The 26,268-nt window shown below is 36.8% G+C and overlaps 1 protein-coding gene across 1 annotated transcript in view; it reads right to left on the minus strand.

The window, feature by feature from the left end:
• Positions 1-2,180: 2,180 nt before the first annotated feature.
• LOC117925002 (galacturonokinase) overlaps positions 2,181-26,268 on the minus strand; it is a 71,478-nt gene continuing 47,390 nt past the window's right edge. The window contains exons 7-14 of the mRNA XM_034843779.1: positions 18,212-18,291; positions 16,866-16,965; positions 14,808-14,980; positions 5,700-5,740; positions 5,575-5,603; positions 3,416-3,485; positions 3,161-3,250; positions 2,181-2,684 (exon numbers count right to left, since the gene is read on the minus strand). Of these exons, the coding sequence (XP_034699670.1) occupies positions 2,440-2,684; positions 3,161-3,250; positions 3,416-3,485; positions 5,575-5,603; positions 5,700-5,740; positions 14,808-14,980; positions 16,866-16,965; positions 18,212-18,291 (828 nt within the window). The 3' untranslated portion in view covers positions 2,181-2,439. The remainder of the gene's footprint in view (positions 2,685-3,160; positions 3,251-3,415; positions 3,486-5,574; positions 5,604-5,699; positions 5,741-14,807; positions 14,981-16,865; positions 16,966-18,211; positions 18,292-26,268) is intronic.

Consider the following 26,268-nt stretch of genomic DNA (forward strand, 5'->3'; position numbering starts at 1 on the left):
TGTCTTGTCTTGTTATTGGTGTCATAAATTTTTTCCTTAAATTGGACTATGTGGTGTCTATTTGGGCATCTTTGACTCTTGAAATGTACTTTAAACATCTTAAACATATTAGAAAAAAAAAATTTTCTTAGTAGATAACTCACTTTTAACAATGTTAAATATTTTTTTTTTCACACTCACATACTATCCTTTTTTTGTACCTACTTATTGAAATTAGCCTCGCATGGTGCATTTTTTACCATTCTTGATTCTTGTTTTGTATTATATATATTTTTTACATATTGAATAAGTCTTGTTTTGATGCATTATCCCTTGCGAAATTATTTTTTCACACACTATCCTGTTTTTGTACCCCTTGCATCCTTATTGAAATTAGTCTTGCATGGTGCACTTTTTACCACTCTTGATTCTTGTTTTGTATTATATATATCTATATATTGAATAAGTCTTGTTTTGATGCATTATCCCTTGCAAAACTTATTGAATAATTTCATTTATTATAAGTTTGTGTATTGTCCATTTTGTGAGCCATAACATGTTTATTCATATCTAATTCTTTTGGTGGTTATTTGACCTTTTTTTAGTGTTGATGTGCATTGAGATTCCTTATGCATACTAGAAAATCTTTGTTTTTTTTTATAAATCTTTTACTAACCTTCTCAATTAATTCATTCTTTCTTGCATATGCTTGATGTCCTGTTTTAGCATCTCTAAGGCAAGTCCTATATATATTATTGGTTAATTCTCTTGTTGAGCATGTTTATCTCTTTATCTTCTCTACTTGCTTGGCTTGGGTTCACCTTGATATTCGTAGGCACATAGATCATGTATCCACCATCATTCCTTTGTCTTTTGTCACGATGCCTAGTTGAATATGTTTTTTTACTTTTGCTTTTTTGGTATCCATGATTTATTAGTCAATTATCAGAATTCATTCCACTTGTTTAGTAGAGACATTTTAAGGGCTTAAAAAGATGTTACCCTATGATACTTTCCCAATAAGTAATCTAACCCTTAAACTTAGACTAAATTTTTCATAAAATATACCTTTATATTCAAAAAGGAATCCTACTAAGGTTTTTTTTTCCTTTTAAAAATAAATAATAATTTCATTTTTCAAAAATTAAATTTAAAAAAAAATCAAAATTTCACAAATAAAAACGAGTCTCGCCATTAAGTGGGAATGCACATGAAAAATGCAAGTCCACAATAATTCTTTGTCCATGGTTTTTTTTTTTTTTTTTTAAGCATCAAAATGTTTTAATTCCCTTAAGTGAATCAAGTAATATTTTTTAGAAAGATACTTTTATTTGTTCCACAATTTATAGAATAAATTGGAAATATCATATGATTTGTTTGATTATTATACAAGTGGATTTTACATTTTAATTTATTATAATGATATTTAAACTCTAATTATTAATGACCATGGTTTAGAGAGGATAAGTTGTTGACCTTCATTACCCTTAATAGGGGTATGATTAACCCTATCTAATAAGAATGTTATTAGCCTTTAGTATATAGTTGATTGGAAATTATTCTATCCATTAGTAAGAGAAACAATTTAAGACTAGTCACATAATATAAGTCCTATTTAGGTATGTAGTATTATTACTGGTGAACAAAGTAAAATATTTGTTTATGAAATTCTTTTGAATATGAACAAAGTATATCATATTATTCTATCTTTAAATCTAAAATGTCTAATTTTCAAAAAAAATAAATTTAATTGTTAAATTAAATGAGTTCAATTACTAATTAATTTCTATAAAAATAGGATATCTCCCTAAATTTAAATCTATAACATATTTAATCTTTTTTATTGAGCTATTTTTCCTTAATAAGCTATCAAATTTACCCTTCTCCATTGTACCAATTTGTAGGTAAAAATGACAATGGTAAGGAGGTGTCAAAATAGAAAGTGTGTTTCTATTATAAGCAGCTTTAGAGTTGAAATAAGACTAAATTCAGTTACGGTTTTTAGAACTTTCTATTTATAGTGTTTGGGATAATATTAGAATTTATTGTTGAGATACTTTAATTAGTTTTGGATCAAAAAATTTTAACTATTGAATTATGTTTCAATTATTGTTTTAAATTTTAACTTAATTTGGAGGTAGTAGCCAGCTAACTACATGATAGATTTGTTAGTTAAATCATTCATATATTGGATTCTCGAGTTTGACATGAAATGAACATGGTGCCCTTGGCCTCCGGCTTTGCGGTGTCATTGAAAGGAAATTTTCAAGTGATCATAATTATTCGTGTGAGCGATACACCATTTGAGGTTCTACCTTCAATCAATATCCTTGCCCAGAATTTGTAATAAGCTAAACTCACAGTCAAAGGGTCTGAATATATTCAATAGAATGAATTGAATGAATGATATGTAGTGCAATTTCATGAAAGACCCAATGAGAGAGGAGTTGATGGATGAAGTTAAAGGACACGGGCAGAGTGGCCTGCTTCACATATCAATACAGCGTTGTCAGGGTTTATCTGGCTGGCCAACGCAGGCTGCAGCTTATAATACTCGTCCCTCACAAACGATGCCGCTTCAACTGCACGGCTAGCATCTACAAAGGCGATACAGCACCCTCTGAACCCAGCCCCACTGAACCGTGCTCCATATACTCCAGGTGCCCTCACGAGTATCTCATACAGTTGTATCAACGGTTCAGCACCTGAACAATCACACAGTCCTCATCATTTATAACATCTTAAGATTATGAGCATTTATAACCACTAAACAATAGGAGAACTTATATTGCTCCACTTCTTAGGATGGTCTGAAGCTGTTAGCATTTGGAATGCTCTAAAGACCACACCACCAAACCCCCCCTATCACATATCATGCTCTAACAAAAGATAAATAAATAAAATCATGAAATACTAGAATATCAAAAACCTCCAATTGGAATCTCTAAGTTCATCAATAAAGGAAAGACCACATAAGATTACGGGTGCAACTTAAGCAAATAGGGTTGGGTTTACAGTCAACCAAAGTTCAACCTGAACTTGAAGATTGCTTGCCTAAGCCTGACTCAACTCAATAAAATAATTTGTCAGTTTACTTATTTATTACTCAAAGAGCAAAAAGGGAAATTTGAAAAAAAAATGGAGAAAAGAACGGCTATAAACAATGAAAATCAGGACATACCACATTCATAGTTCTTAATAGAACTTAGACCAGAGCTTGTGATAAGCTTTCCAAAATCTTCCAAATTTCCAGAAGCCCATGCTTCTAATCCTGAAATAATTATCACTCATAATCAGTAAGATGCAAATTCTGATTAAAAAAATTAATAATAATAATCAATAAGATGCAAGTTAGTAAAGCACTAAGCAAGAGGGGGCATCTCTGGCACAAGAAAAGTTGAGAGAAGCTAGTGAGAGCACATCAAAAGAGAAATACCTTTGATAACCCGCATATTTTCTGAAAAATAATGCTCTGCTCTTCTAGCTAATGTGGCTTCTAACTTCCCCTGCCAAATTGTGGAACACAATTTACGTTTAAGAAGACTGCAAACTGATAACTTTGTAACAGAATATGGAAATAGAACTCAAATTAATCCAAATCAAATGCTTGTATGTATTTTGACAGATAATTTGTTGTGAACGAATGAGCCTGCTGTATAGCCCAAAAGCAGAGCAATAACCGACCCATCTTATGATTGCGTCCAATGTTTTAAAAGGCTAAAGGCGGTCTTGAGGCGTTTTGCCTAAATGAGGCAAGGCATAAGCCTTGAGGTGGAATGAGGCACAAGCGTCAATTTCAACAAATAAATAATAAAAAATTATCAATTTTTTTTTTTTAAAGAAAATACTCATAAAATCACAATAAAATTGAATAATAAAAAAGACAAACTTCATAATGATAAAATTAATTATTTTTCACTGTTAATAATTCTAATTTAGTTCCTTTTTCTCTTGTAATATTTAGCTCTCTCCCATGGTTTATTTTTCATTGTCAATAGTTCTAATTTAGTTCCTTTTTCTTTCATTAAATTTAGCTCTCATGGTTTTACCAAATAATTTTCAAAATTACTGTTACTATCGCTAGGATCCTTCAAGAAATATAATAATATCCAATTGTAATAATATCATCCTCAATTGTGTTAATATCCACCCATCCATCTTCTTCATCCACCAATTCTAGTGGTATCTTTATTTTATCCATCAATAGTTAGATTATATATGAGATCAATCAATGGGAGTGTCAACAAGTCCCTTACTCTTCTCAATCTTTTTTTCCCTTCCATTTTAAAAGTTAACTGAAGTTAAGTAAGCCCTTTTTTTCTTAAGGGTTTAACCAAGTGGGAACCCAATACAAAATTCATGAAATCTATATCAAAAGTCCACAAATGCATAAATGATAGAACCCATTATAACTCATTGAATATTGACACTTAAGCCTATTATAAAATATATACCAAAAGTCCATAAAGGCCAAAAACCCTTTGGATATTTGAGGTTTAGGCCTCAACAGCCTTGAGGCTATAGCCTCAAAGCTATAAACCTCGAAAGGGCAGCTTAAGCCTCAATTACCTTAACTGAGGCTATAGCCTCAAGGCTAATTTGTAGAGCCTTGCCTTTAGCCTTGAGGCAAGCCTCGAGGCATACGTCTTGAGGCATAAGCTTCAATAGCCTTTTAAAACATGAATTGCATCTAAAGATACATTCTCCAAAAGACGGCAAACCCATATTCTTGGTAAACATGGCATATCTAGTAATTGCTACAAACACAACAATTCCTATGCTCACCAAAGCTCATTACATGATTAAAAATCAGGGTTCAACTCTCCGTAAACTAGAGTTGACCAATAAATACACATACTCTCTCTCTCCCTCCCTCCCTCCCTCTCTCTCTATCTCTCTCAATCTCTCTCCTTTTTCATTGATTGCCTATTATTCACCCTTTTTCTTGACTAATAATCAGAGACAGTGGGCCAGGGGGAAACCTTCGATCTCCATTGGTGCAGGTTCAACAGAGACCAACAGCGGAAGGCCGGTGGGCCCCACTGAGGGAGGTACTTATTGTGAAGAGTAGCAACATAGCCAGCACCAAGCACATGCATGCCTTTCTCTTTATTACTTGAGGCATGCAGCTCTTACTTGAACAATAAAATTGTCTACACAAAGAGAAACTGTTTGACTTCTTAAAATCTTGTTAACAAAGACTTACAATCTAAAATGTTCAAGAAAAAAATTTAAAAAAAAATACAAGCTATTTATATTTACATTATTGTAAAAAAATTTACTTAGATGCCCAGATCTTTTTTGAAAAACAAAACCAAAAATTATACAATATCCTCTCAACTATTATTTGATGGTGAGAAACATGAATCCTTTCCAATAATTACCATGAAACCTTGCTGATAGTTTTAAATAATCCCAAGGAGATGTATGTAAAATTTTGTGCATCTATTTATCTCATTATACGTATTAATGTATATACATCTATTTATTAGAAGGCATGCAATAATTGGAATGTGTAAATTGTGAATGAAACAGAACTGCCATGAATATTTATCTTCGTCAAAACATAAACTAAATGTTCATATGAGGGATTACCTTATGAGCTTCATATGCCTCTGGTTCAACTATTTGATATAAAAAGAAAAGCAATCAGGTTATTTTCGAGCAACAAGTGTATGAAATCCAAAACATATTAAAAAGAGGATCAGAAATATACTGACCATTGGACAAAAGAGGCTCCAGTTTATCATTCCCAGAAGCACTGTGGAACCAAATGGCAAAAAAGTACCATAAATCTATTATAATTAATAGTCTTAAATGGATAGCTACTATGCTATAAATATTTTAATTCTAACTTGAGAGAACCCTTCCTTCCCTTGCACATAGAGAAGACAGCTGTAACCTTGAAATGAAAATTCCAGATGGAGTGAGGATGAACAAGAATTTGCATGTTGTATATAAAAAAAAAAAAAAAAGCCCAAAAACAAGGAAATGGCCCAAGCATAATGGGTATATCAGTATACCTATGCATTAAGAAAAAGATTACTCTCACATCCTGCCCAAATAATCCTGCCACTTGTATATAGGGGAAGAAGGTTCTAGACAGTGTTCCAAGTTGTTAAGAAACTGCAATCAGGACTGCTTAGAACCTACACTGGAGCTTGGTAGAAGCTGTTAAAACAATCTATAGATTTGCAGGTTTAAGGATTGGAATATTTTGGAAAGATGTGAAATATTATGAAACTCAAAGAGAGAAGGAAAATCTAAAAATTCCCCCAAAGTGTTATATGTTGTAGCAGTTATAGGAAGGTTTGGTAGAGTCTCCAAGAATCCAAGGGATTCTAGAGTTTTCCAATGAAGCCTATAAATAGGTAAAAACCCACCTACCATGCCACCCTTGAGTTGACAGCTCCAAGGCATTTTAAGATGTTTGGCTTGTGAAGTTTCTACATTTTCCACTCAGTGTTCAGATTTCGCATTAGCTAGATTTTGTCTAGCACATGTTGGGGAAATGCTGAATTAGCAACAACAAACATGACTTTTCTTTAGGTTATACATTAAGTGCCCCATGGATACTTAGTAGAAACCTAAGTCCATGACATTACCCTAAATATATTTTTGATAGGGTTTTAGTTGTGTCTGAATATACTGATTCAGTTAAACAATTCTAATGATACATATACATACATGTATATGTATATTGATAGGCAAACAAAAAAAATATTTATAATGCGCACCAAAGTACACAAGTCATATAGAAAGGAAGCCAAGAAAGCAACAAAAAGGGCAACAAATAACAAACGCCCCATCAAGACGAACCTAACCAATCTAGAAAATCTACCATGGTTAGGGAGCCTCTATCAATGTACACCCTTACCTATAACAAAAGATTACAAAGAAAGGATAAAACAAGCGAATAAACAGACATTTCTTTGCTTTCAAAAGATCTTTAGTTCCTCTCCTTCCATAAAGTCCAAAAAACACATAATGAGATAACCCTCCAAGCCTTCTTTCTCTTTTTACCAACAAAAGAACCATGCCACCACAATAGAATCTCTTTTACCGACCAAGGCATCACCCGCTCTACCCCAAACAAGGAGAATGCCAAACTCCGTAAGTCTCAAGCTCGAATGTGGTTAACAGTCACTTCCCCCTCCACACAGAAAACATCAGCTCACCAAGTGCCATACTCTTCTCTGCAGTTTATCCAATGTCAAAACCTTTCCCCATGAAACTTTCCACACAAAAAAATTTGGTTGGAACCTATGAGTTCCAAATAGCCTTTGAGGGGAAAGTAACTACTCTTTCCTGCCTCATAAAGGAGTAGAAGGATTTGACTAGAAACTGGCTCTTCTCAGCATCCGACGAATCTAGCCTATCATCTTCATTCCTTCTCACCACTTTTCCTTCAAGTCTTGAAAGAAACTCCCTTTGTAACTCCCAATCATTTAGATTTTGAAGAATTTCTGAATTCCTTTATTGATTATTTAGGTACACACCATACACATATATATACACAACTAATTGAATAAGAAAAATCAATCTAGCTTGATTCTCTCCTAAAATTAGGAAACTGAATCATCCTAAATGATCTCTCCTTCTTTATTCCTAAAATACTTTCCTAAATTAAAAAACCCTAACTTTGAATGCCAAATTTCAACACTCCCCCTCAAGCTGGAGAATATATATCATATAATCCCAGCTTGCAAGTTAAGTCTTCAAAGTTAGGCCTAGGTAAAGCTTTGGTGAGGATGTCTGCGGTTTGGTGCTTGGTAGGAACATAGTTCAATCTAACCGTCTCACTAGTCACCTTCTCTGTGATGAAGTGTCTGTCAATCTCAACGTGCTTGGTCCTGTCATGATGCACGGGGTTCTTTGCTATGCTTATAGCTGCCTGATTATCACACATCATCAGAATTGGAGATGAACTCGTTTGCCCCAGTTCACTAAGAACCCTTTTTATCCAAATCCCTTCACAGATTCCCTGTGCAAGAGCTCTGTACTCAGCTTCTGCACTACTTCTGGCTACAACGGATTGCTTCTTACTCCTCCAGGTAACAAGATTTCCCCAAACAAAAGAACAATATCCAGAAGTGGACCGCCTGTCAATGATGTTTCCTGCCCAATCCGCATCTGAGTATACTTCAGTGTCACGGTTCTCTGTCTTTCTGAAGAATAGACCTTTCCCTGGTGTCATTTTTAAATATCTAAGAATCCTGTAGACTGCTTCCATGTGTTCCTCAGTGGGGCTGTGCATGAATTGACTTACAGCACTCACTGCAAAGCCAATATCTGGCCGAGTGTGTGAGAGATAAATCAAGCGCCCGACGAGCCGCTGATATCTCCCCCTATCTACCGGTGTACTTTCTTTCTCGATACCAAGTTTCTTCTGACTATCCATAGGAGTATCAATTGGTTTGCATCCAAGCATACCGGTCTCCTTAAGAAGATCGAGTATGTATTTTCTTTGAGAGACTACAATTCCCTTCCTTGATCTAGCCACTTCCATACCAAGGAAATATTTCAAATTTCCAAGGTCTTTAACTTCAAACTCCTCTGACAAATACTTCTTCAAATTCTGTAATTCCTCCATATCATTCCCAGATAGAATAATATCATCAACATAGACTATCAATATGGCCATTTTCCCGGCATGAGACTTCTTGACAAATAGAGTATGATCAGCCTGACCTTGTTTGTAGCCCAGCTTCAGGACTGCTTTTGTGAATCTATCAAACCAGGCTCGGGGAGATTGTTTAAGGCCGTACAAGGATTTTTGGAGTTTGCAAACCTGATTCTTTGCCATACTTCCTTCGAAACCAGGTGGTATTTCCATGTAGACTTCCTCTTCTAGGTCACCATTTAGAAACGCATTTTTTATGTCCAGTTGTTGCAAGCACCAATCTTGATTGACAGCCAATGAGAGAAGAATCCTGATAGTGTTCAGTTTTGCAACAGGAGCAAAAGTCTCCTGATAGTCTATCCCATAGGATTGCGTAAACCCTCTAGCTACCAAACGAGCCTTGAATCTCTCGACTGATCCATCTGCTTTGTATTTTATGGTGAAAATCCACTTGCACCCCACGGGCCTCTTCCCAACCGGCAAATCTGTGATAGTCCACGTCCCATTCTTCTCAAGTGCATCAATCTCATCTTGTACTGCCTTCTTCCATTCTGAAATTTTTAATGCCTCTTGTATTGTGTTGGGAACCTGAGTATCATCAAGAGAAGTAGCAAATGCTCTGTAAGATGGTGATAGCCCTTCATATGTAACATAATTCCCAATTGGGTGATCTGTACATCTCCTAACACCATTCCTCAATGCAATCGGCAGAGTAGAATCATCAATGCTGGGAATTAACACCTCTCCAGCCCTATCCTCACCTATGTTCTCTTCAGGAAGACTTGAATTGGAGTCAATATATTGGTCACATGTTGACTGTGATCCGTGCTCTAATTCCTGTCTTTTCCTTCTCCTGATGTAAACTTGTAAGTTCTCATTAGCAAGTTGTGGGGCTATAGGTTGAATAGGCATGGGAGACTGGATGGTCATAGGAGATGGCTGGACTGATGACGGTATGGGTGTGGACAACTCAGTGGGCGCGAATTGAAAAGGATTTGGTGACTCTGAGTGAAAAGAAGGTACACCCTCAAGAAGAGACTCCCAAACTTGATGTTCATTCATGCTCTCCCCCTGAACATGAGATTTGGGATAGAAGAATACATGTTCAAAGAAAGAGACGTCCATGGTGGTGTAAAATCTTTTGTTGGTTGGAGAATAGCATTTGTACCCTTTTTGGGTTGGAGAATACCCTAGGAAAATGCACTTATTCGCTCGAGGAGCAAATTTGCTACGATTTTGAGGATACACATGAATGAATGCCGTGCAACCAAATACTGTGAGTGGTAAATCAGAAGAGGCTACACGGGTGTGAGGAAATTGTTTTAAGAAAAGTTGACGTGGGGATTGAAAGGTAAGCACTCTGGATGGCATACGGTTAATCAAATAAGTAGCTGTGAGAATAGCTTCCCCCAGAAATAGTTTGGAACATTAGAGGAAAACATAAGGCACCGGGCAACCTCCAAGAGATGTCTATTCTTGCGTTCAGCCACCCCATTTTGTTGTGGGGTGTCAACGCAAGAACTTATGTGGATAATGCCGTGATTTTGAAGATAAGTACTGAGACTACTAGTAAAGTATTCCTTTGCATTATCTGACTTGAGGACTTGAATTTTGGAATTGAATTGATTTTGAACCATAAGATGGAAGGTTTGAAAAATGTGCCCGACCTCTGACTTTTCTTTCATAAGGAAAACCCATGTTACCCGTGTATGATCATCAACGAATGTCACAAACCATCGAGTGCCAGAAATATTTTTTATCCGGGAGGGACCCCACACATCACTATGTACTAGAGAGAAAACAGTCGAAGGTTTGTATGGGATTTGAGGATAGACTGTTCGAGTATGCTTTGCAAACTGACAAATTTCACAGTGATAAGATGCTGGATTTTTATTGATAAATAATTTGGGAAACAATTTTGCAAGGTAAACAAAGCTAGGATGACCAAGGCGATAGTGTAACATTATAATCTCACTATCTTTATTGACCTTAGAATTTGACACAGAATTGAAAGACTCTAACATACTCTGAGACTGTACGCAACTTGCTTGAGAAACTTGGTTTGAGAATTGACCACATGAGAGGAGGTAGAGCCCGGAACACAGTTCAGCACTGCCAATCATCTTCCCCGATTTCAAGTCCTGAAAAACACACAAGTTTGGATAAAATTTAGTAACACATTGGAGATCACGGGCCAATTTGCTAATGGACAAAAGATTACAATCCAAGTTTGGAACATGGAGAACAGAGTCAAGATACAAGTCTTTAGTAAGTTTTATAGAACCTGTCCCGGCAATTTTTGACTTTGAACCATCAGCAATATGGACGGATGAATGACCATTACTTGGCTTGTAATTTTGAAGAATGGTAGCATCTCCTGTCATGTGATCAGAAGCACCTGTGTCCACTATCCACGACTTCATTCCTCCTCGATTAGCAGTGAAGGCTACACCGGTAGTACTGCCACTGCCAACCTGGCTTAATAGTTTCTGTAGCATCTCCATCTGCTCTTTGTTGAATGGACTCGGCTCGGGAACAGAGGTGCTCTCAGAGTTGGCAGCCACGTGTGCTCTGCCATCTCTGTCAGACCGTGGCTTTGGTTTCCAATCAGCTGGTTTGCCATGAAGCTTCCAGCAAGTCTCCTTATAATGGCCTGGTTTCTTACAATAATCACACCAAGGCCTATCCCGTTTCTGACGATCTCCACCACTACTATTAAATGACCGAGTCGCAAGGGCAGAGGCATCCAATGTTGGGGCAGGTTGCTCTTTGGATCCCATCATCACTTTCTTTCTACTTTCTTCACGCCTAACCTCTGAAAAAGCCTCCCTGAGACTTGGCAGGGGTTTAATGCCCATGATTCGGCCTCTAACATCATCCAATTCCCTGTTTAGTCCTAGGAAAAACTTGAACAGTCTCTTTTGTTCCACAATTTTCCTGTATGTTGCTGCATCATCAGGACATTTCCATGAGTGAGTCTCGAATAAGTCAAGGTGCTGCCAATACCTTGTGAGTGTGTTGTAATACTGAGTAACTGTCTGCTCTCCTTGGTGGAAGTCATGTAGGGCTGATTCAACCTGAAAAAGTTCTAAAATATTTTCAGAACTTGAGTAAGTTTCTTTGGCTGCATCCCATATGTCCTTTGCAGTCCTAAACAGCAAGAAATTTTCACCTATGTCATTATTCATGGAATTGATAAGCCATGACATGATCATGCTGTTTTCAATCTTCCACTTCCTGAAACCCGGTTCTGTAGTTTCTGGCATGACTGCTTCTCCAGTGAGGTACTCATCCTTTCCTTTACCGCAAATGAACAGCAACACAGATTGTGACCACTGTAAGTAGTTATGGCCATTTAATTTGTGTCCTGTGATGAGAATAGGAGAGGAATCACTACCACCAAGGTTTGGAATTTCAGATCTGCCTCCTAATTCTGGTGACGTGACGCTGGATACTTGTGATGATGCCATTCCGTATTTCGTCATGGACCGGAAAGGTAGAAGAACACTTCCCAAGGCACGTGCAGGGATTGGAGTTGAGGAAAAATAGCCGGAGGACGTCGGAAAAGCTGATCGGAGGGCTCGCGGAGGCAAAAAGACCCCAAAAGAGGCACGTGCAGGGCTTGGATGGCAGAAACAGGTACGTAGGGTGGCTGGTCGGCGTCAGGCGATCTTGGAGTAGGAAGCGCGTCGCCGGAAAGTGGCTCACGCGCCGGCGCGTGAGATGCAGTCGCCGGCCGGAAAAACGCGCGTGGGCGGCGCGTGGATGGTTTTCTGGCTCCGGTGTTTTTGGAAAAGTTGTAGATCTCCTCCAGACGCTCCTTGCGGTGTGAAAAAAAAACCGTCGCCGGAAAAGTTCGCCGGAAAAGTTCGCCGGCGGTGAATGTTTTTCTGACGACGATTACCGATCGGAAAGCGTTTTCTCCCTTGGCTATGAGAACAGGGACTGATGACCGGAATGAGAGATGGTCGGATTGAGAGATGGCCAGAGAGATTTGGCCGAAATGAATGATGGCCTGAATACGAGGTGGCCAGAAGGGATTAGGGTTTCAGAAAACTGGCTCTGATACCATGAAGAATTTCTGAATTCCTTTATTGATTATTTAGGTACACACCATACACATATATATACACAACTGATTGAATAAGAAAAATCAATCTAGCTTGATTCTCTCCTAAAATTAGGAAACTGAATCATCCTAAATGATCTCTCCTTCTTTATTCCTAAAATACTTTCCTAAATTAAAAAACCCTAACTTTGAATGCCAAATTTCAACAGATTTCTTGAGAAATAGGGATTTGAAATCCCTCCATTTTCATGGGGGTCCCAACCATCAGCCCCCAAACTTCCTTTGTCAAGGAAATGGAATATAAAGAGGAAAAGTATTCTCTTACAATTGAATCACCATACCAAATATCATTCTAGAACTTCAACCTTTTACTATTTCCCACATTGAAAGAGGTTCTTCAACTAATGATTTCCCACCCACTCCTAATGGCCTTCCACAACCAACTCCATAGCCATCCCTAATTTCCCTTGTACACTAATCCCCCTCCTTCTCCCTATACTTCCCAACAACAACCCTTTTCCAAAGTGACTCATTTTTAGAAGCAAACCTCCACAACCACTTTCCCAAAAGCACCTTATTGAGAAAGGAAAGCTTTCTAATACCAAGACCTCCATCAAATTGCTCTATACAAGCAATATCTCATCTCACTAGATGCAACTTATTCTCCGAAGAACCTCCACTCCACAAGAAGCCCCTTTGAATTTTCTCAAGCTTTAGGCTTACTTTTGTGGACTTGACAAAAAAAAAGACGTTTGATAGACAAGCAAGTTTGAAAGGGTGCTTTTGAGAGCAAGCCTCCCACCTTTAGAGAACTACCATCTTTTCCACATGGTCAACCTCTTTTCAATGAAGTGAAAGCTTATATGACTAAATCCATTTGGTCTAAACATACCAAGCCTAAACTAGTATTATTATGTGAGACTTAGAAGAAAGCAAGATCAAATGATGTGCACCTTTATATGTATTACCGTCCTATGTAGGGTTTGCTAGAGAGAGAGGAAGAGTCACATGGCCCACTCATATTGGTTTGTGAAACCCATCCAATTCATAAAGTCTAACCACAACATTATGTCAGTGTCAACCTCTTCTAAAGTCGTTTTCTATTATTCCTCATGATGTTTTCTATCAAGTTCATTTTCATATGTTTTATGCCACAATATCCATATTTTAGATACAAACATCCATCATTTTTTTGTCCATGCTACATGGGTTTCTATTAAATAAGTTGTCTTTCATTGCTTTCAAATTCTTACGATGCCCAAACAATTTTTGAGTTTGGCTTTGTAACAACTCACTCTCAACTATGTAAATATTGTCTGCTTTAATCCCAAAGAGTTCCCACAGCTTTAAAACATGTTTACATGGTTAAGAGGAACTCATAGATATATAATGCCAAGAAGTTTCTCTCTTATCCAATGTGGGATATCATAATTATCCCCTCATATAGTCGTGAAGTCTTCATTGTGTCCCACAAGATTGTAGGGCCAAACAGAAAACACCCCTTACAGGACCAAACAAATTCTCACACTGAAGTTGAAGACTAGCTCTGATACTATTTGTAACAACTCACTTTCAACCATATAGATATTGTCAACTCTAGACCAAGAAGTCCTCATGACTTTAAAACATGTCTACATAGTTAAGAGGAACCCCATATATAGATAGTACTAGGAAGTTTTTCCCTTTATCTAATGAGAGCTATAACACATAAGTTCAACAAATAAGCCAATTGTTTCATTTGTTTTCATTGCAAGGAGAGATTTAAATTCCACATATTATAACACAAGAGTACCCAATCATAATAAGTTTGAGAAGCAAAAATTTCCAACTTTTGTTTATCAACTCAGCTCAACTTTTTATTTCACCTTCACATTTTGCTAACCTCATCAATGATAGTAATTTTCGCATCTTAAACCACATACTACCATGAGTTACTTGCAAACATCAAACTATCACCTTTGGCGAAAAAGTAATTAAAATCTAGTGCCATAAAATCTATTTTGATAAAAAGAAAAGGAAAATAAAAATATGTCATAGCTAAGAGGTACATGCATGTAAAGGAGGATTAAAGCAAGACCACCATAAAAAAGAACTCAGACTCAATTTGTTCTCAATGACAAGGGTCAAGAATCATACTGCAAAAGAACTCTCGCAGCCTCTTCACATTCAGCAACTCGGTTGTTGTATCCAGGATTATTTGTCAAAGCATGCTTCAAACCAGAAAGTGCCAAGAGTATCTTGAATGATTTCAACATGTCAGCTTCTTGGTTCTTTAGCAACTTTGGACGTACAACTTTGTGTTCTTTGGTCTACATAAGATAAACTGGATTCTTGAGTGCTTGCATATGTAAGTTGTTAGGAAATAACACATCATAAAGATAACCTTAATAAAAACATACATATTTCAAAAGTCTAGAACAAACAAACAATACAGGAGTCCAAAATCTAATTAAATATGTTACAATATTCATTAGGCAATTTCCTTTTTTTTTAATTACATTTAAGAGGTAGTAAAAATACATAGCGTAGCAATGTTAGGGATGATAAAAGAATACTATAATTAGAACAATAAAATTAAGAATAGCATTCTATAGCATGAAAACTGATTCATGTAAATCAAACCATGGCATATGGAATTCAAGCAAATCTATGAAAACAAGTTCAGAATAAATTAGAAAATCAAGTGAGGTTACCATTCTACATCATGAAAATGATGCATTTAAATCAAATCATGGCATCAATCCAATTCAAACCTATCTAAAATGATAGGTTAAGAATAAATTCTCTTCACCACTAGATAAGTGCAGTAGTTTATCGATCATTCATCCTTATTTTCACTTAAATTTGATCAAGGCATCCCCATATAAAAGGATGAAAATGGTCACAAAAGCTGCTGAATCCAATCTTGAATAAAAAAATTAGTACTTTTCACACTTGAAGAGCTAGGAAGTCGATATAAGAGGATTGGGGAGGACGGGAAGAGAGAGAGAGAGAGAGAGAGAGAGAGAAAGAGAATAAAAATGACGAGATGCCCCTTAGAAAGGTAAAGAAAATTGAGAAAATAAAATAAATAAATAAAAACTGCTGCGCGTTAATAGAAGAAGGAAATATCTTAAGAAAGAGCATAAATCCTTATCTGCAACTAAGAATCTCTACCTTCCAAAGAGGACTAGGATTAATAATCAAGAAAGCCCCTCAATGAGAAGGTCTTGTTACACTCGAGCCAGCAGCCATGTTTCAACCTTCTCAGAAGGATAAAATCTCAGCATCAATGGTCATGCCAGTATTGAACTAATTGAAACAGACTAGTAATAATTCCTCTCCATAATCTCTAATAGCCCCCATTATGCAGCAAATGTAGGCTATCCAAAGTACATTCATTAAAACTCGATGCATATGCCAATGCCTTCCTACAGTAAAAGTTTCCTTTTTCCCACGGTAATCCATGCAAGCAAATTTTGAGTCCAAAGATATGAGACTCAACATATGCCGAGAAACTCTTGGTGACGAACATCAAAATGGGTGAAAAACATATTTTATTCATAGCTCTTTTAAGGACCTAGTTCCATCTCCAAAAAAAATCCTTGAATTTTGATCGACCATGTTTCCCAGAATCAACCTGACTTTAATATAACTTTTAGTATTTGATAATATTTGTTAAGCTTCAGGGAATCCAAGGTGAATTTGGTTGGTTTTTCTTTAGGTAAATATGTTTCTGAGTCTGACAGACCTGATAGAAGTTCTACTTTGGATAGTTGTTTACTCTCTCCCTCTATCACTTCTGTTACCCTGTAGTTATTCAGTTAATCTTTCATGAATTGTACTGCATATGTTTATTGAAACATATTAAGCTTATAAAACAACTTCATTTTAATGCAAACAAACCAAACTCAATAATTTCCCATAAGATACTAATCACTATACCTTCTAGAAAATAGCACAAACTATTGTGACCTGTGAGATTCTCATAGGGTTATTAATGTAGCATGCACTTTAAAACTGCATGATGCTCCAATTATGGGTCACATAAGACCAAGTAGAATAATACCATAAGTTCGAGATAGAAATATATGAGTCAACATCACAAAAGCAAAACCCAGCTCCACAGATTAATGAATGTATCTTTTGTTTATGAGATTACAAGGATATTACTAAGCATCCACGTCACTACAAGTAAAAGAAGCCACAATTTACCTTGCAGTTCATAAAAGTTAGACAACCGTAGCTTGAAAGCAATATAGCTGATTGATCCAATATCCCATTTCTTAGACCCAAATATCCATTTTCAATCAGCCTACATGCAGAGAAAGTAAGACTTAGAAGACCAATATTTTAAAACAAGAGAAAAAGCAACATATTGGTGATAACACACATTTTAGTGAAGATAATACCCAGTTTCCCTGCCAATTATTACCAAAATTTGCTAATGATGACTCATCTAAATGATAGAAACAACAACTGAATCACCTCATCAAGAACCGGACAAAGTAGAGGAGTAATCCATTTAAGAAAATTACAAACAACTCTGTTTATTGACCTAAATATTATAATACTTTTATATGCATATGAAACATTTAGAAGGTATCAGAACTGAAGCATGTACATTTCTGTGATCATATTTGTCAAATTCAAGAGCTTCATCTTTGCACTTAAAACTACTCATACTCAAATTTTATACTGACCTACATAAAAAAAAATGCAAATTCTCTTAGAACCTAATTTATAGATGACAAATTTTATGCTTAAGAAATATTAGAAGACAGTCTGACCCTAGATCAATTAAAAGTTATCTTAAATTCAAGTAAAGTTTCAATTTAGAAAATGAAAAACGTTTCAGCCAAAATCACATTTTTCTATATAGGCTGCAATCTTCAGGAAGGTATTGCTCCTTCCGGCATGAAGTCATGATTAAAAGGAATCCACAACCTGTTACTGATGATTGATGAGAACAAGACGTCAGGAACTGAATCCTGATTCTGCATGACCAGAATCAACTAACAAAATTCAAAATCTTTTCATGTAAAAAAAACGATCTTTTTTTTTCACAAGATCATCTTGTGAAGGATAATTGTTCATTTAGATCATTAAGTCTTTTGGGTTATAAACTTAATATTGTTTTATCTTCTCCAGCTTTTCCACCCCAGTTCACACAAAGTTGAAAATGATCTTTGGGCTTTGACATCACCAAACATTCAGAAGCATGAAGAAGATTAAAGCATACAACAGCCTACACTGAAACCTGTATTTCTTAGAAGGGAAAACAAAAAAAAATACCCCCTAGTGAGTTACAATACACAGAAAGCTAGAACTTCCCAGAGGAACTCAAAAGCCAAAGCAAAATTTCACCAAAAATCCCCCCTACAGTGCTTTTGTAGCATAACATCTCTTGCTGTCTAAGCAAAAATTGCTCACACCTATATATAAGCATTGGACTCTGGTTTTAATTTCAACAGATCAGTATACTAGACCCAGTGATATTTGACTTGGCCATAATTAATCTAGTTACTCAATAAGTAGATCAAAATGTCAAAAGAACCCACCGATCATATTCGATATTTTCCATAGGAGATACCGTTAAGTTGTTTGCATTTTCCAAAGCCAACAGGTAAGCAATTCCAGTCTGTTAAACATGCAAGTATAAATAACACAAAAATTCCTGAAATTAAAAAGATAGTAAAGTCTCAAAAATGGCTACATACAGTAAAAAAGTGGAAATTAAACAACATACTGATTGATGAAAACCCATCATGCAACCGTTAAGACAAAATGTTTACAATAACTTTTAACATAATTGTTTACGGTTTGATATTTAATATGTTTATTAAGTAAATTTTTAACATAATCATTATTACAATTTTCCCAGATTCAGAACCTCTAGTTCAAATCCTAATCAAAGAAATCTTACATAACATGATAGCATTCAGAATTTTGTTTCACTGCCATATAAAACTTCAAAACTCACCCCTCATCCTAGTGTCAATACCTACTACTGCAGCTTTGTTAATAATGTATTTCACTTTAGTTAACATTTCTGAAATTAAACCCTACAAATTAATATTATGCTAAAGCATTGAATAAAAAGGAATCCCTTAATTAAAGATTTATTGTTTAAAACTTTCAATATTTTTTTAGTATTGTTATGTTTAACCCATGATCCAGGGCTGATTATGTGAATATAATTGACCCATAATCCTAAGCTGATTGTGTATGATTAATAGATTCCTTGTGAATATAATGGGACCATGACTGATAGATTCCTTCTGAATATAATTGAACCATGATCCTAGATTGAATATGTTTCCTTTGATATAGGGGTTTACCATCTATGTGAACGTTTTCCCTGTACATACTTACATAGGAAAATACACTGGTGTATGATCTTTCTCTGTTTGTCTCTCAACTCTCTTCTCTTTCTTTGCTCAGTTTGATATTATTTTCTTAACATCAAAGCAGTTCTGATTTTGAGTAGTTTTCTGCCTGGTTTGTTTCTTTTTCTCCTAAAACTCAATTTTGGCACCTTCACTTTTGTTTTCAATTTCTCTTTCTTTTATCCTTGAAATCATTCTGAAAATTGGAGTTAATGGAAAGTGAAATTCAGATTCTCTTCAAACTGTTAGTATGAAGCTAACCAGTGCCAACTATGTCTGTTGGCCATATGTGATGAAGAAGTTGCTCACAGGAAAGAATATCTAGAGCTATATGGGGCTAAAAAAAAAAACCTACAAATTCTGAAGTAGATTATTATGCAGTATGGTTTTCCAATAGGGAGGTAAAAAATTCCTAAATTATCACTTGGATTAGTAACTCTGTGGAGCAATCTATTAGAGTCACTTAGTCCTGATATTTGTATTCTGTGCATGAAGCATGTGGAATCAGCAGATCACCTTTTCCTTCATTGTTCCTTGACGATTGGGTTGTGGCATAGATTATTTCAATTAGCTAAGATGGATTGAGTCCCCCTGACGAGCATCTTTGACATGATGTCCATCAAATTTAATGGTTTTGGTTCATCTAAGAGGGCGATAGTTTTGTGGCAAGCTGCGAGCATCGCTCTAATTCGGGTTGTGTGGTGGGAAAGAAACGAGAGGATTTTTGTGGATAAAGCAAGGAATTCAGAGTATCTTTGGGATTCTATTGTTTTCCTTGCTTCTCTTTGGGCTTTCTGTTCCAAGGTTTTTAAGGGGACTCCCCTTAATGTGTTACAACTTGATTGGTTAGCGATGTGTACTCCATAAAGAATGGTCCATTATAGAGAGTTCACTTATTTTACAGTGTAATTTCTTGTAGTTTAGTTTTCTTTGGCGGGAGGATTTCTCATCCTTCTTATTGTACTTTTTTTCTATCAATATATCTCTGTGTCATTTCCAATCAAAAAAAAAAAATCTATTAGAGTCACTTGGCTAAATTCCCTACAGCCAAGGAAATTTGGGATTATTTATTTAGGTTGTATTGTCGAAATGTTAGGAGTTAGCTGGAGCTGAAAGTTAGGAATTTATAGTTTCTTTTTTCTGTTTAATAAAATTCGGATTTTAAATTTGAATTGTTTAAGATAGGGAAATTTGTTTGTTTCCGTATTTTTAGGAGTTAGTTGTTTTGTTTTGTTAGCTAATGTAGTTGAGAAATTTGTGGCAAATTTCAAATTTCAGTCTATTTATTTGATATAATCAGTTTCAAATTTCAATTTTCAAAAAAAAAAAGAAATCTTTCCATTTCAAAATTTTCATGGTATCAAAGCTTTGGTGTAATCAAAGTTTCTGATGGTGAAAACTGCTATAGTCGGAGCTGGCAGAGGCTCGGCAACTACAGGGAATGCAGTAGAGAGCATTCAAAATGACTCTGCTGCATTATCTAATGAAGCAGAACACTCTTGTGCTGTTTCATCAAATTCTCTTCAATTGACTGTGAACAAGTTGAATGGAAAAAACTACTTGGAATGGGCTTAGACGGTGAAGCTCGTAATTGACGGAAAGGGGAAGCTTGGTCACTTGACTGGTGAGGTGAAAAAACCAGCAAACAATGATCCACATCTGAAGAGTTGGAGATCTGAAAACTCCTTGGTAATAGCATGGCTCATCAACTCAATGGAGTCGAGTATTGGAAAGCCATTTCTGTTCATTCCAATAGCAAAAGAAGTGTGGGATGCTATTTGTGACACTTAATCGGATTTTGGTGCAACGGAAGGTTTGTTTCAAAACGAAACAGAAAAACACTCGAAAACAAACACAAAGATCATAATAGGATTTGAAAATTAGAGAATAATTCTGAAAAATTATATTGAACTCCTCTCTAACAATTACAATGAGCCTTTAAATAATGTTTGTAATGCAAAAATAAAGGAAATAACTGAAATAGGAAATTAGAAATAGGAAACCAAGGTAATTGGAAACTAGGAAAACTAGGAAAGAAATAAGAAACTAATGATGAACCTATAATAGAAACTAATAATGTAGAAAATAGAAACTAACCTAAAATAGAAACTAATGATGTAGGAAACTAAAAATAAAAACTAATGGAAATAGAAACTAATCTAAAATAAAAACTAATCTAAAATAAAAACTAATCTAAAATAAAAACTAATCTAAAATAGAAACTAATGATGATTGTGTGCTGCATCAATCCCCTCCACTTGAAGAAAACTCGTCCTCGAGTTTTGTGGCTACAAAGAAAACTCATTTGGGGGAAAGTATTCAAAGATATCAACAACGTTGAAAGTATTGGAAATGTTCATATTAGCTAGAAGATCAATCTTGTAAGCATTATCTCCAATCTTCTGAAGAACGCGGAAAGGACCAATTTTCTTGTCTTTAAGTTTATTGTACGTGCCAGTAGGAAAAAGATTTTTGCAGAGATGGACCATTACTAGATCACTTTCATTGAACAACTTAAGGCGTCAATGTCAATCTGCAACAGTTTTGTAACAAAGATTAGCCTCTTCTAAATTCTTCTTCACTTCTTGATGAATCTGTTGAATACACTCTACGAACTCCTCAGCGTTAGGATTGACATCATGAGAAAGGGGAAGACGAATCAAATCCACTGTATGCCTTGGAACACTAGTAGAACAATTAGGCCTACTATTAAAAGCAAACTCAATTTGTGGAAGGGCAACATCCCATTGCTTTGGTTTATCTCCACTAACAGATCATATCATATTGCCAAGAGTGCGATTAGCCACTTCAGTTTGCCAAATGGTCTAGGGATGGCTCGTGCTACTATACTTCAAAGAAATGTCAAATAATTTCCACAGAGTTCTCCAAAAATGACTAAGGAATTTCACATTCCTATTTGAAGTTATTGAACGAGGAACGCCATGCAGGCGAACAATTTCACAGAAAAATAAATTGGCCACATAAGAAGTGTTCAAAGTCTTTTTACAATGAAGGAAGTGAACCATCTTAGAAAACCAGTCAACTACAACCAAAACATAATCAACTCCACATTGAGTTCTTAGGAGGCCAAGAACAAAATCCAAAGTTAAATCTTGCCAAATTGTCTCTAAAATAGGTAAAGGAGTATAAAGACCGGTATTTTGAACTTGTCCCTTGGCTTTTTGATACACTGGGCAACGCTAAACAAAACGGCCAACATCCCATTTGAGTTGGGGCTAATAAAATCTCTCCTCTACCAAGCTGATTGTTTTATCTCGGCCAACATGTCCTCCTAGTTCGCCAACATGCAATTCCGTAATCAAATGTTCACGCAAAGAACGAACGACAGATACATAATTGTGTACCTTGAAATAAAAATCCACCCTGAACAAGAAGGTCAGTAACAAATTCCTTATTGTTGCCTTGCGCTCATATGCCACCAAAATCCTCATCAACAGCACAAGTATCCTTCAAATAATCAAACCCCACCACCTTAGTACTAATTGTAGCTAGTAAAGAGGCTCGTCGACTCAATGCATCAGCTACTTTATTTTGTTGGCCAGATTTATGTTTGATAACAAAAGTGAACTTCCATAAAAAGGAAATCCATCGAGCATGCATTCGATTCGTTGTCTTCTGAGAATTGATGAACTTTAAAGCTTGATGATCCATAAATGGCACAAACTCTTGATGAAACAAATAATGCTCCCAATGCTTTAAGGCCCAAACAACTGTATAAAATTCAAGCTCATAAGCGGACCACTTTTGTCGAGGTTCACTAACCTTTTCACTAAAAAATTCCACTAGGTGACCCTCTTGAGATAAGACAGCCCCAATTCCCATAACCGATGCATCACATTCAACCTTAAACACTTTCTCAAAATTAGGGAGTGCACAACTTTGCTTTTATCGTTTCAAAGTTGTCTTCTTGCACGTTGCCCCATTGGAACTGGCCTTTCTTCAAACAATTGGTAATGGGCGCCATGATTGTACTAAATCCTCAAATAAAACGCCTATAAAAAGTAACTAAATCATGGAAACTTTGCACTTCACGCACAGTTTTAGGAGTTGGCCATTCTCAAATAGCCATTACCTTCGTCTCATCAACTTGAATACCTTCCTTTCCCATTATAAATCCAAGGAATAAAAGATGGCTAGTCATAAAGCTACACTTCTTAAGATTGATACATAATTTATTAGCTTGTAAGGCTAAGAGAACTTTATTGAGATGTGATAAGTGCTCTTCCTCGTCCTTGCTATAGATGAGAATATCATCAAAATAAACCACCACAAATTTTCCAATAAATGAACAAAGAACCTGGTTCATCAATCACATGAAAGTGCTTGGCGCATTTGATAGCCCAAATGGCATCACTAGCCATTTATAAAGGCCATCTTTAGTCTTGAAAGCCATCTTCCACTCATCTCATGGCCGAATACAAATTTGGTGATAGCCACTTCGTAAATCAAGTTTGGTAAACACCACAGCACCTTCTAACCTGTCAAGCATGTCATTAAGACGTGGGATAGGAAAGCAATACTTGACCATTATTTTGTCAATAGCACGGTTGTCCACACACATGCACCAACTACTGTCCTTATTTGCAGTGAGTAAAGTTGGGACTGCACAAGGACTCATGCTCTCACGAATCAAGCCTTTATCAAGCAACTTGTTAAGTTGTCACTGCAACTCTTCATGCTTAGTTGGACTCATATGATAATGTGGGTTAGGCAAACTAGTTCCAGGTACTAAGTCGATGTGGTGTTGAATATTTTGCATAGGAGGTAACTCATTAGGTAATTCATTGGGAGATAAATCAGGAAAATCAGCAAGTACCTCTTGAACCTTGGTGGGGATATCAATAGTTGCTTCAAATTGACCCTTAACCACCAATGCTACAACAAAATTTGGCTCCTTGACTTGCTTAAAGAAATCTAGGCCTGTTATGTTGGTGAATAGCAGCTTATCTTTCTTAGTAACCGAATTGTTTTCTGACAATTGAGACTATGGCATCAAAACAATCTTCTTGTCAAACCACCAAAAAACAAAAGTATTATCTTGACCCTTATAAGTGGCATCAACATCATAGTGCCACGGCCTCCCCAATAAAATATGACAAGCATCCATATCCACCACGTCACATACGATCGCATCTTTGTAATACTTTCCAATCGATAAAGGAACTTTGCAAACTTCTAGCACTTCAACTTCCAGGCCCTTCTTAATCCATGCAATCGTGTACAAAGAAGGATGTTTCTCAGTCTTCAAATTTAGTGCTTTCACCAAAGCCTTGGAAACAACATTCTCGCTAGTTTTACTGTCAATGATCATTTTGCACACTTTATCACGAATAGTGCATCGAGTCTAGAATATTTTATGTTGTTGAGAGTCGTCCAACTTTTTTGGGGTAAGCAAAAGTCGTTGGACAATGCACGCCACTTCTTCTCCCACATCTCCTTCTGCAAACTCAGCACCCTTGTAGATATCTGATAGGCCTCCTATACGTTATGTGTATAATAGAAAAGGGAAGAGGAATATACTGCCATCTGGCAGTTAGTTGTAACAGCCTTAGTGTAGGCTAGGTCACAGTTGGATACGGGCTGGGGTTGGTTTAAATAGGAAAAGAGGGGGAATTACAGAGGGGGGAATATTGTGGATCTGGTAGGGGAGTGATAGCCTCTCGAATAGCTATCTGAGGACCAATTAGGACTCTTGTTTCTTGAAATTCTTGAAATTCAATAGGAAAAGACGATGATGGACCTTGCTTAGAATGTAATGCGAGTTTTGTAGTCGCTGAAAGAGACACAGAAGGCAGTGGCGGCGTTGTCATCGGAGCGGGACACGACGACTGCTGCTCAACGAGAAGATCGTGCAGGATGGATCCCTGGAGTTAGGGAACCCAGTGGGGGAGGGGATGGCGTCGGATGAGACGAGGCGAGGCGGAAATGGAGAATGGCGCAGCAACCAACAAGTGGAGATGCCTATATTTACAGGAGAGAACCCGGACGGCTGGATCTTTCGGGCCAATCGATACTTTGTGACGTACGGACTCACGGAAGAAGAGAAATTAGTCGCCGCCGCAATGAGTTTAGATGGGGACGCACTCTCTTGGTACCAGTGGACTAATTCAAGGGAGGCGTTTGGGAGTTGGGAAATTTTGAAGAAGCGGTTGTTGCTTCACTTTCGTCCGACTCAAGAAGGGAGCCTTTGTGAGCAGTTTCTGGCAGTGCGACAACAAGGGACAGTGGCAGCATACCGGCGGGAATTCGAGATTCTGGCAACTCCATTGAAAGGGATTTCAGATGAGGTAATGGAAAGCACGTTTATGAATGGGCTGCTTCCTGAGATCCGGGCTGAGCTACATCTTCTACAACCATATAGGCTGGGCCACTTGATGGAAATGGCCTAACAGGTTGAAGATAGGAATTTAGCCATAAGAGCGGCCCGTGAACCAATGGCCCAAAGAGCACCAAAATGTTGTCATCTGCAAATCGAGGTGATTGGAAGATTGGGGAAAATTTTCAGACTAGGGCAGTGGCTATCGGAGAGAAGACGATGAGCCAGCGACATGAGATTCCAATAAAGAGACTGACGGAATCGGAGCTTCAAGCCCATAGAGAGAAGGGGCTCTATTTTAAGTGTGAAGAAAAGTTCTCCCCTGGTCATCGTTGTAAGAAAGAATTACGGGTTTTATTGGTGCACGAAGATGAGGAGGAAGACGATAACCAGTTTGACGGCAGAGCAACCGAAGAACCTGCACTCATCGAGATGAAAGACGCTGTGGAATTATCTCTAAATTCCGTGGTCGGTTTAACTACGCCGGGAACTATGAAGATCAAAGGGATAATCGGGTCAAAAGAGGTAATCATCCTTGTAGACAGTGGGGCTACCCACAATTTTTTATCCCTTGAATTGGTTCAACAATTAGCACTTCCATTAACTACAACAACTAGTTACGGGGTGATGATGGGAACCGGGATATCCGTGAAAGGGAAGGGCATTTGTAAAGGAGTTTGTATTTCGATGCAGGGGCTCACCGTAGTGGAAGACTTTCTTCCACTTGAATTAGGCAACACTGATGTGATTCTAGGAATGCCTTGGTTGGGGACTTTAGGAGACGTGAAAGTAAACTGGAAGATGCTAACAATGAAGATCAAAATGGGGAAGGCAGTGATAGTGTTAAAGGGAGACCCAAGCCTTAGTCGAACTGAGGTATCTCTTAAAGCAA

Source organism: Vitis riparia, chromosome 11, assembly GCF_004353265.1.
Source record: "Vitis riparia cultivar Riparia Gloire de Montpellier isolate 1030 chromosome 11, EGFV_Vit.rip_1.0, whole genome shotgun sequence".
NCBI classification, from domain to species: domain Eukaryota; kingdom Viridiplantae; phylum Streptophyta; class Magnoliopsida; order Vitales; family Vitaceae; genus Vitis; species Vitis riparia.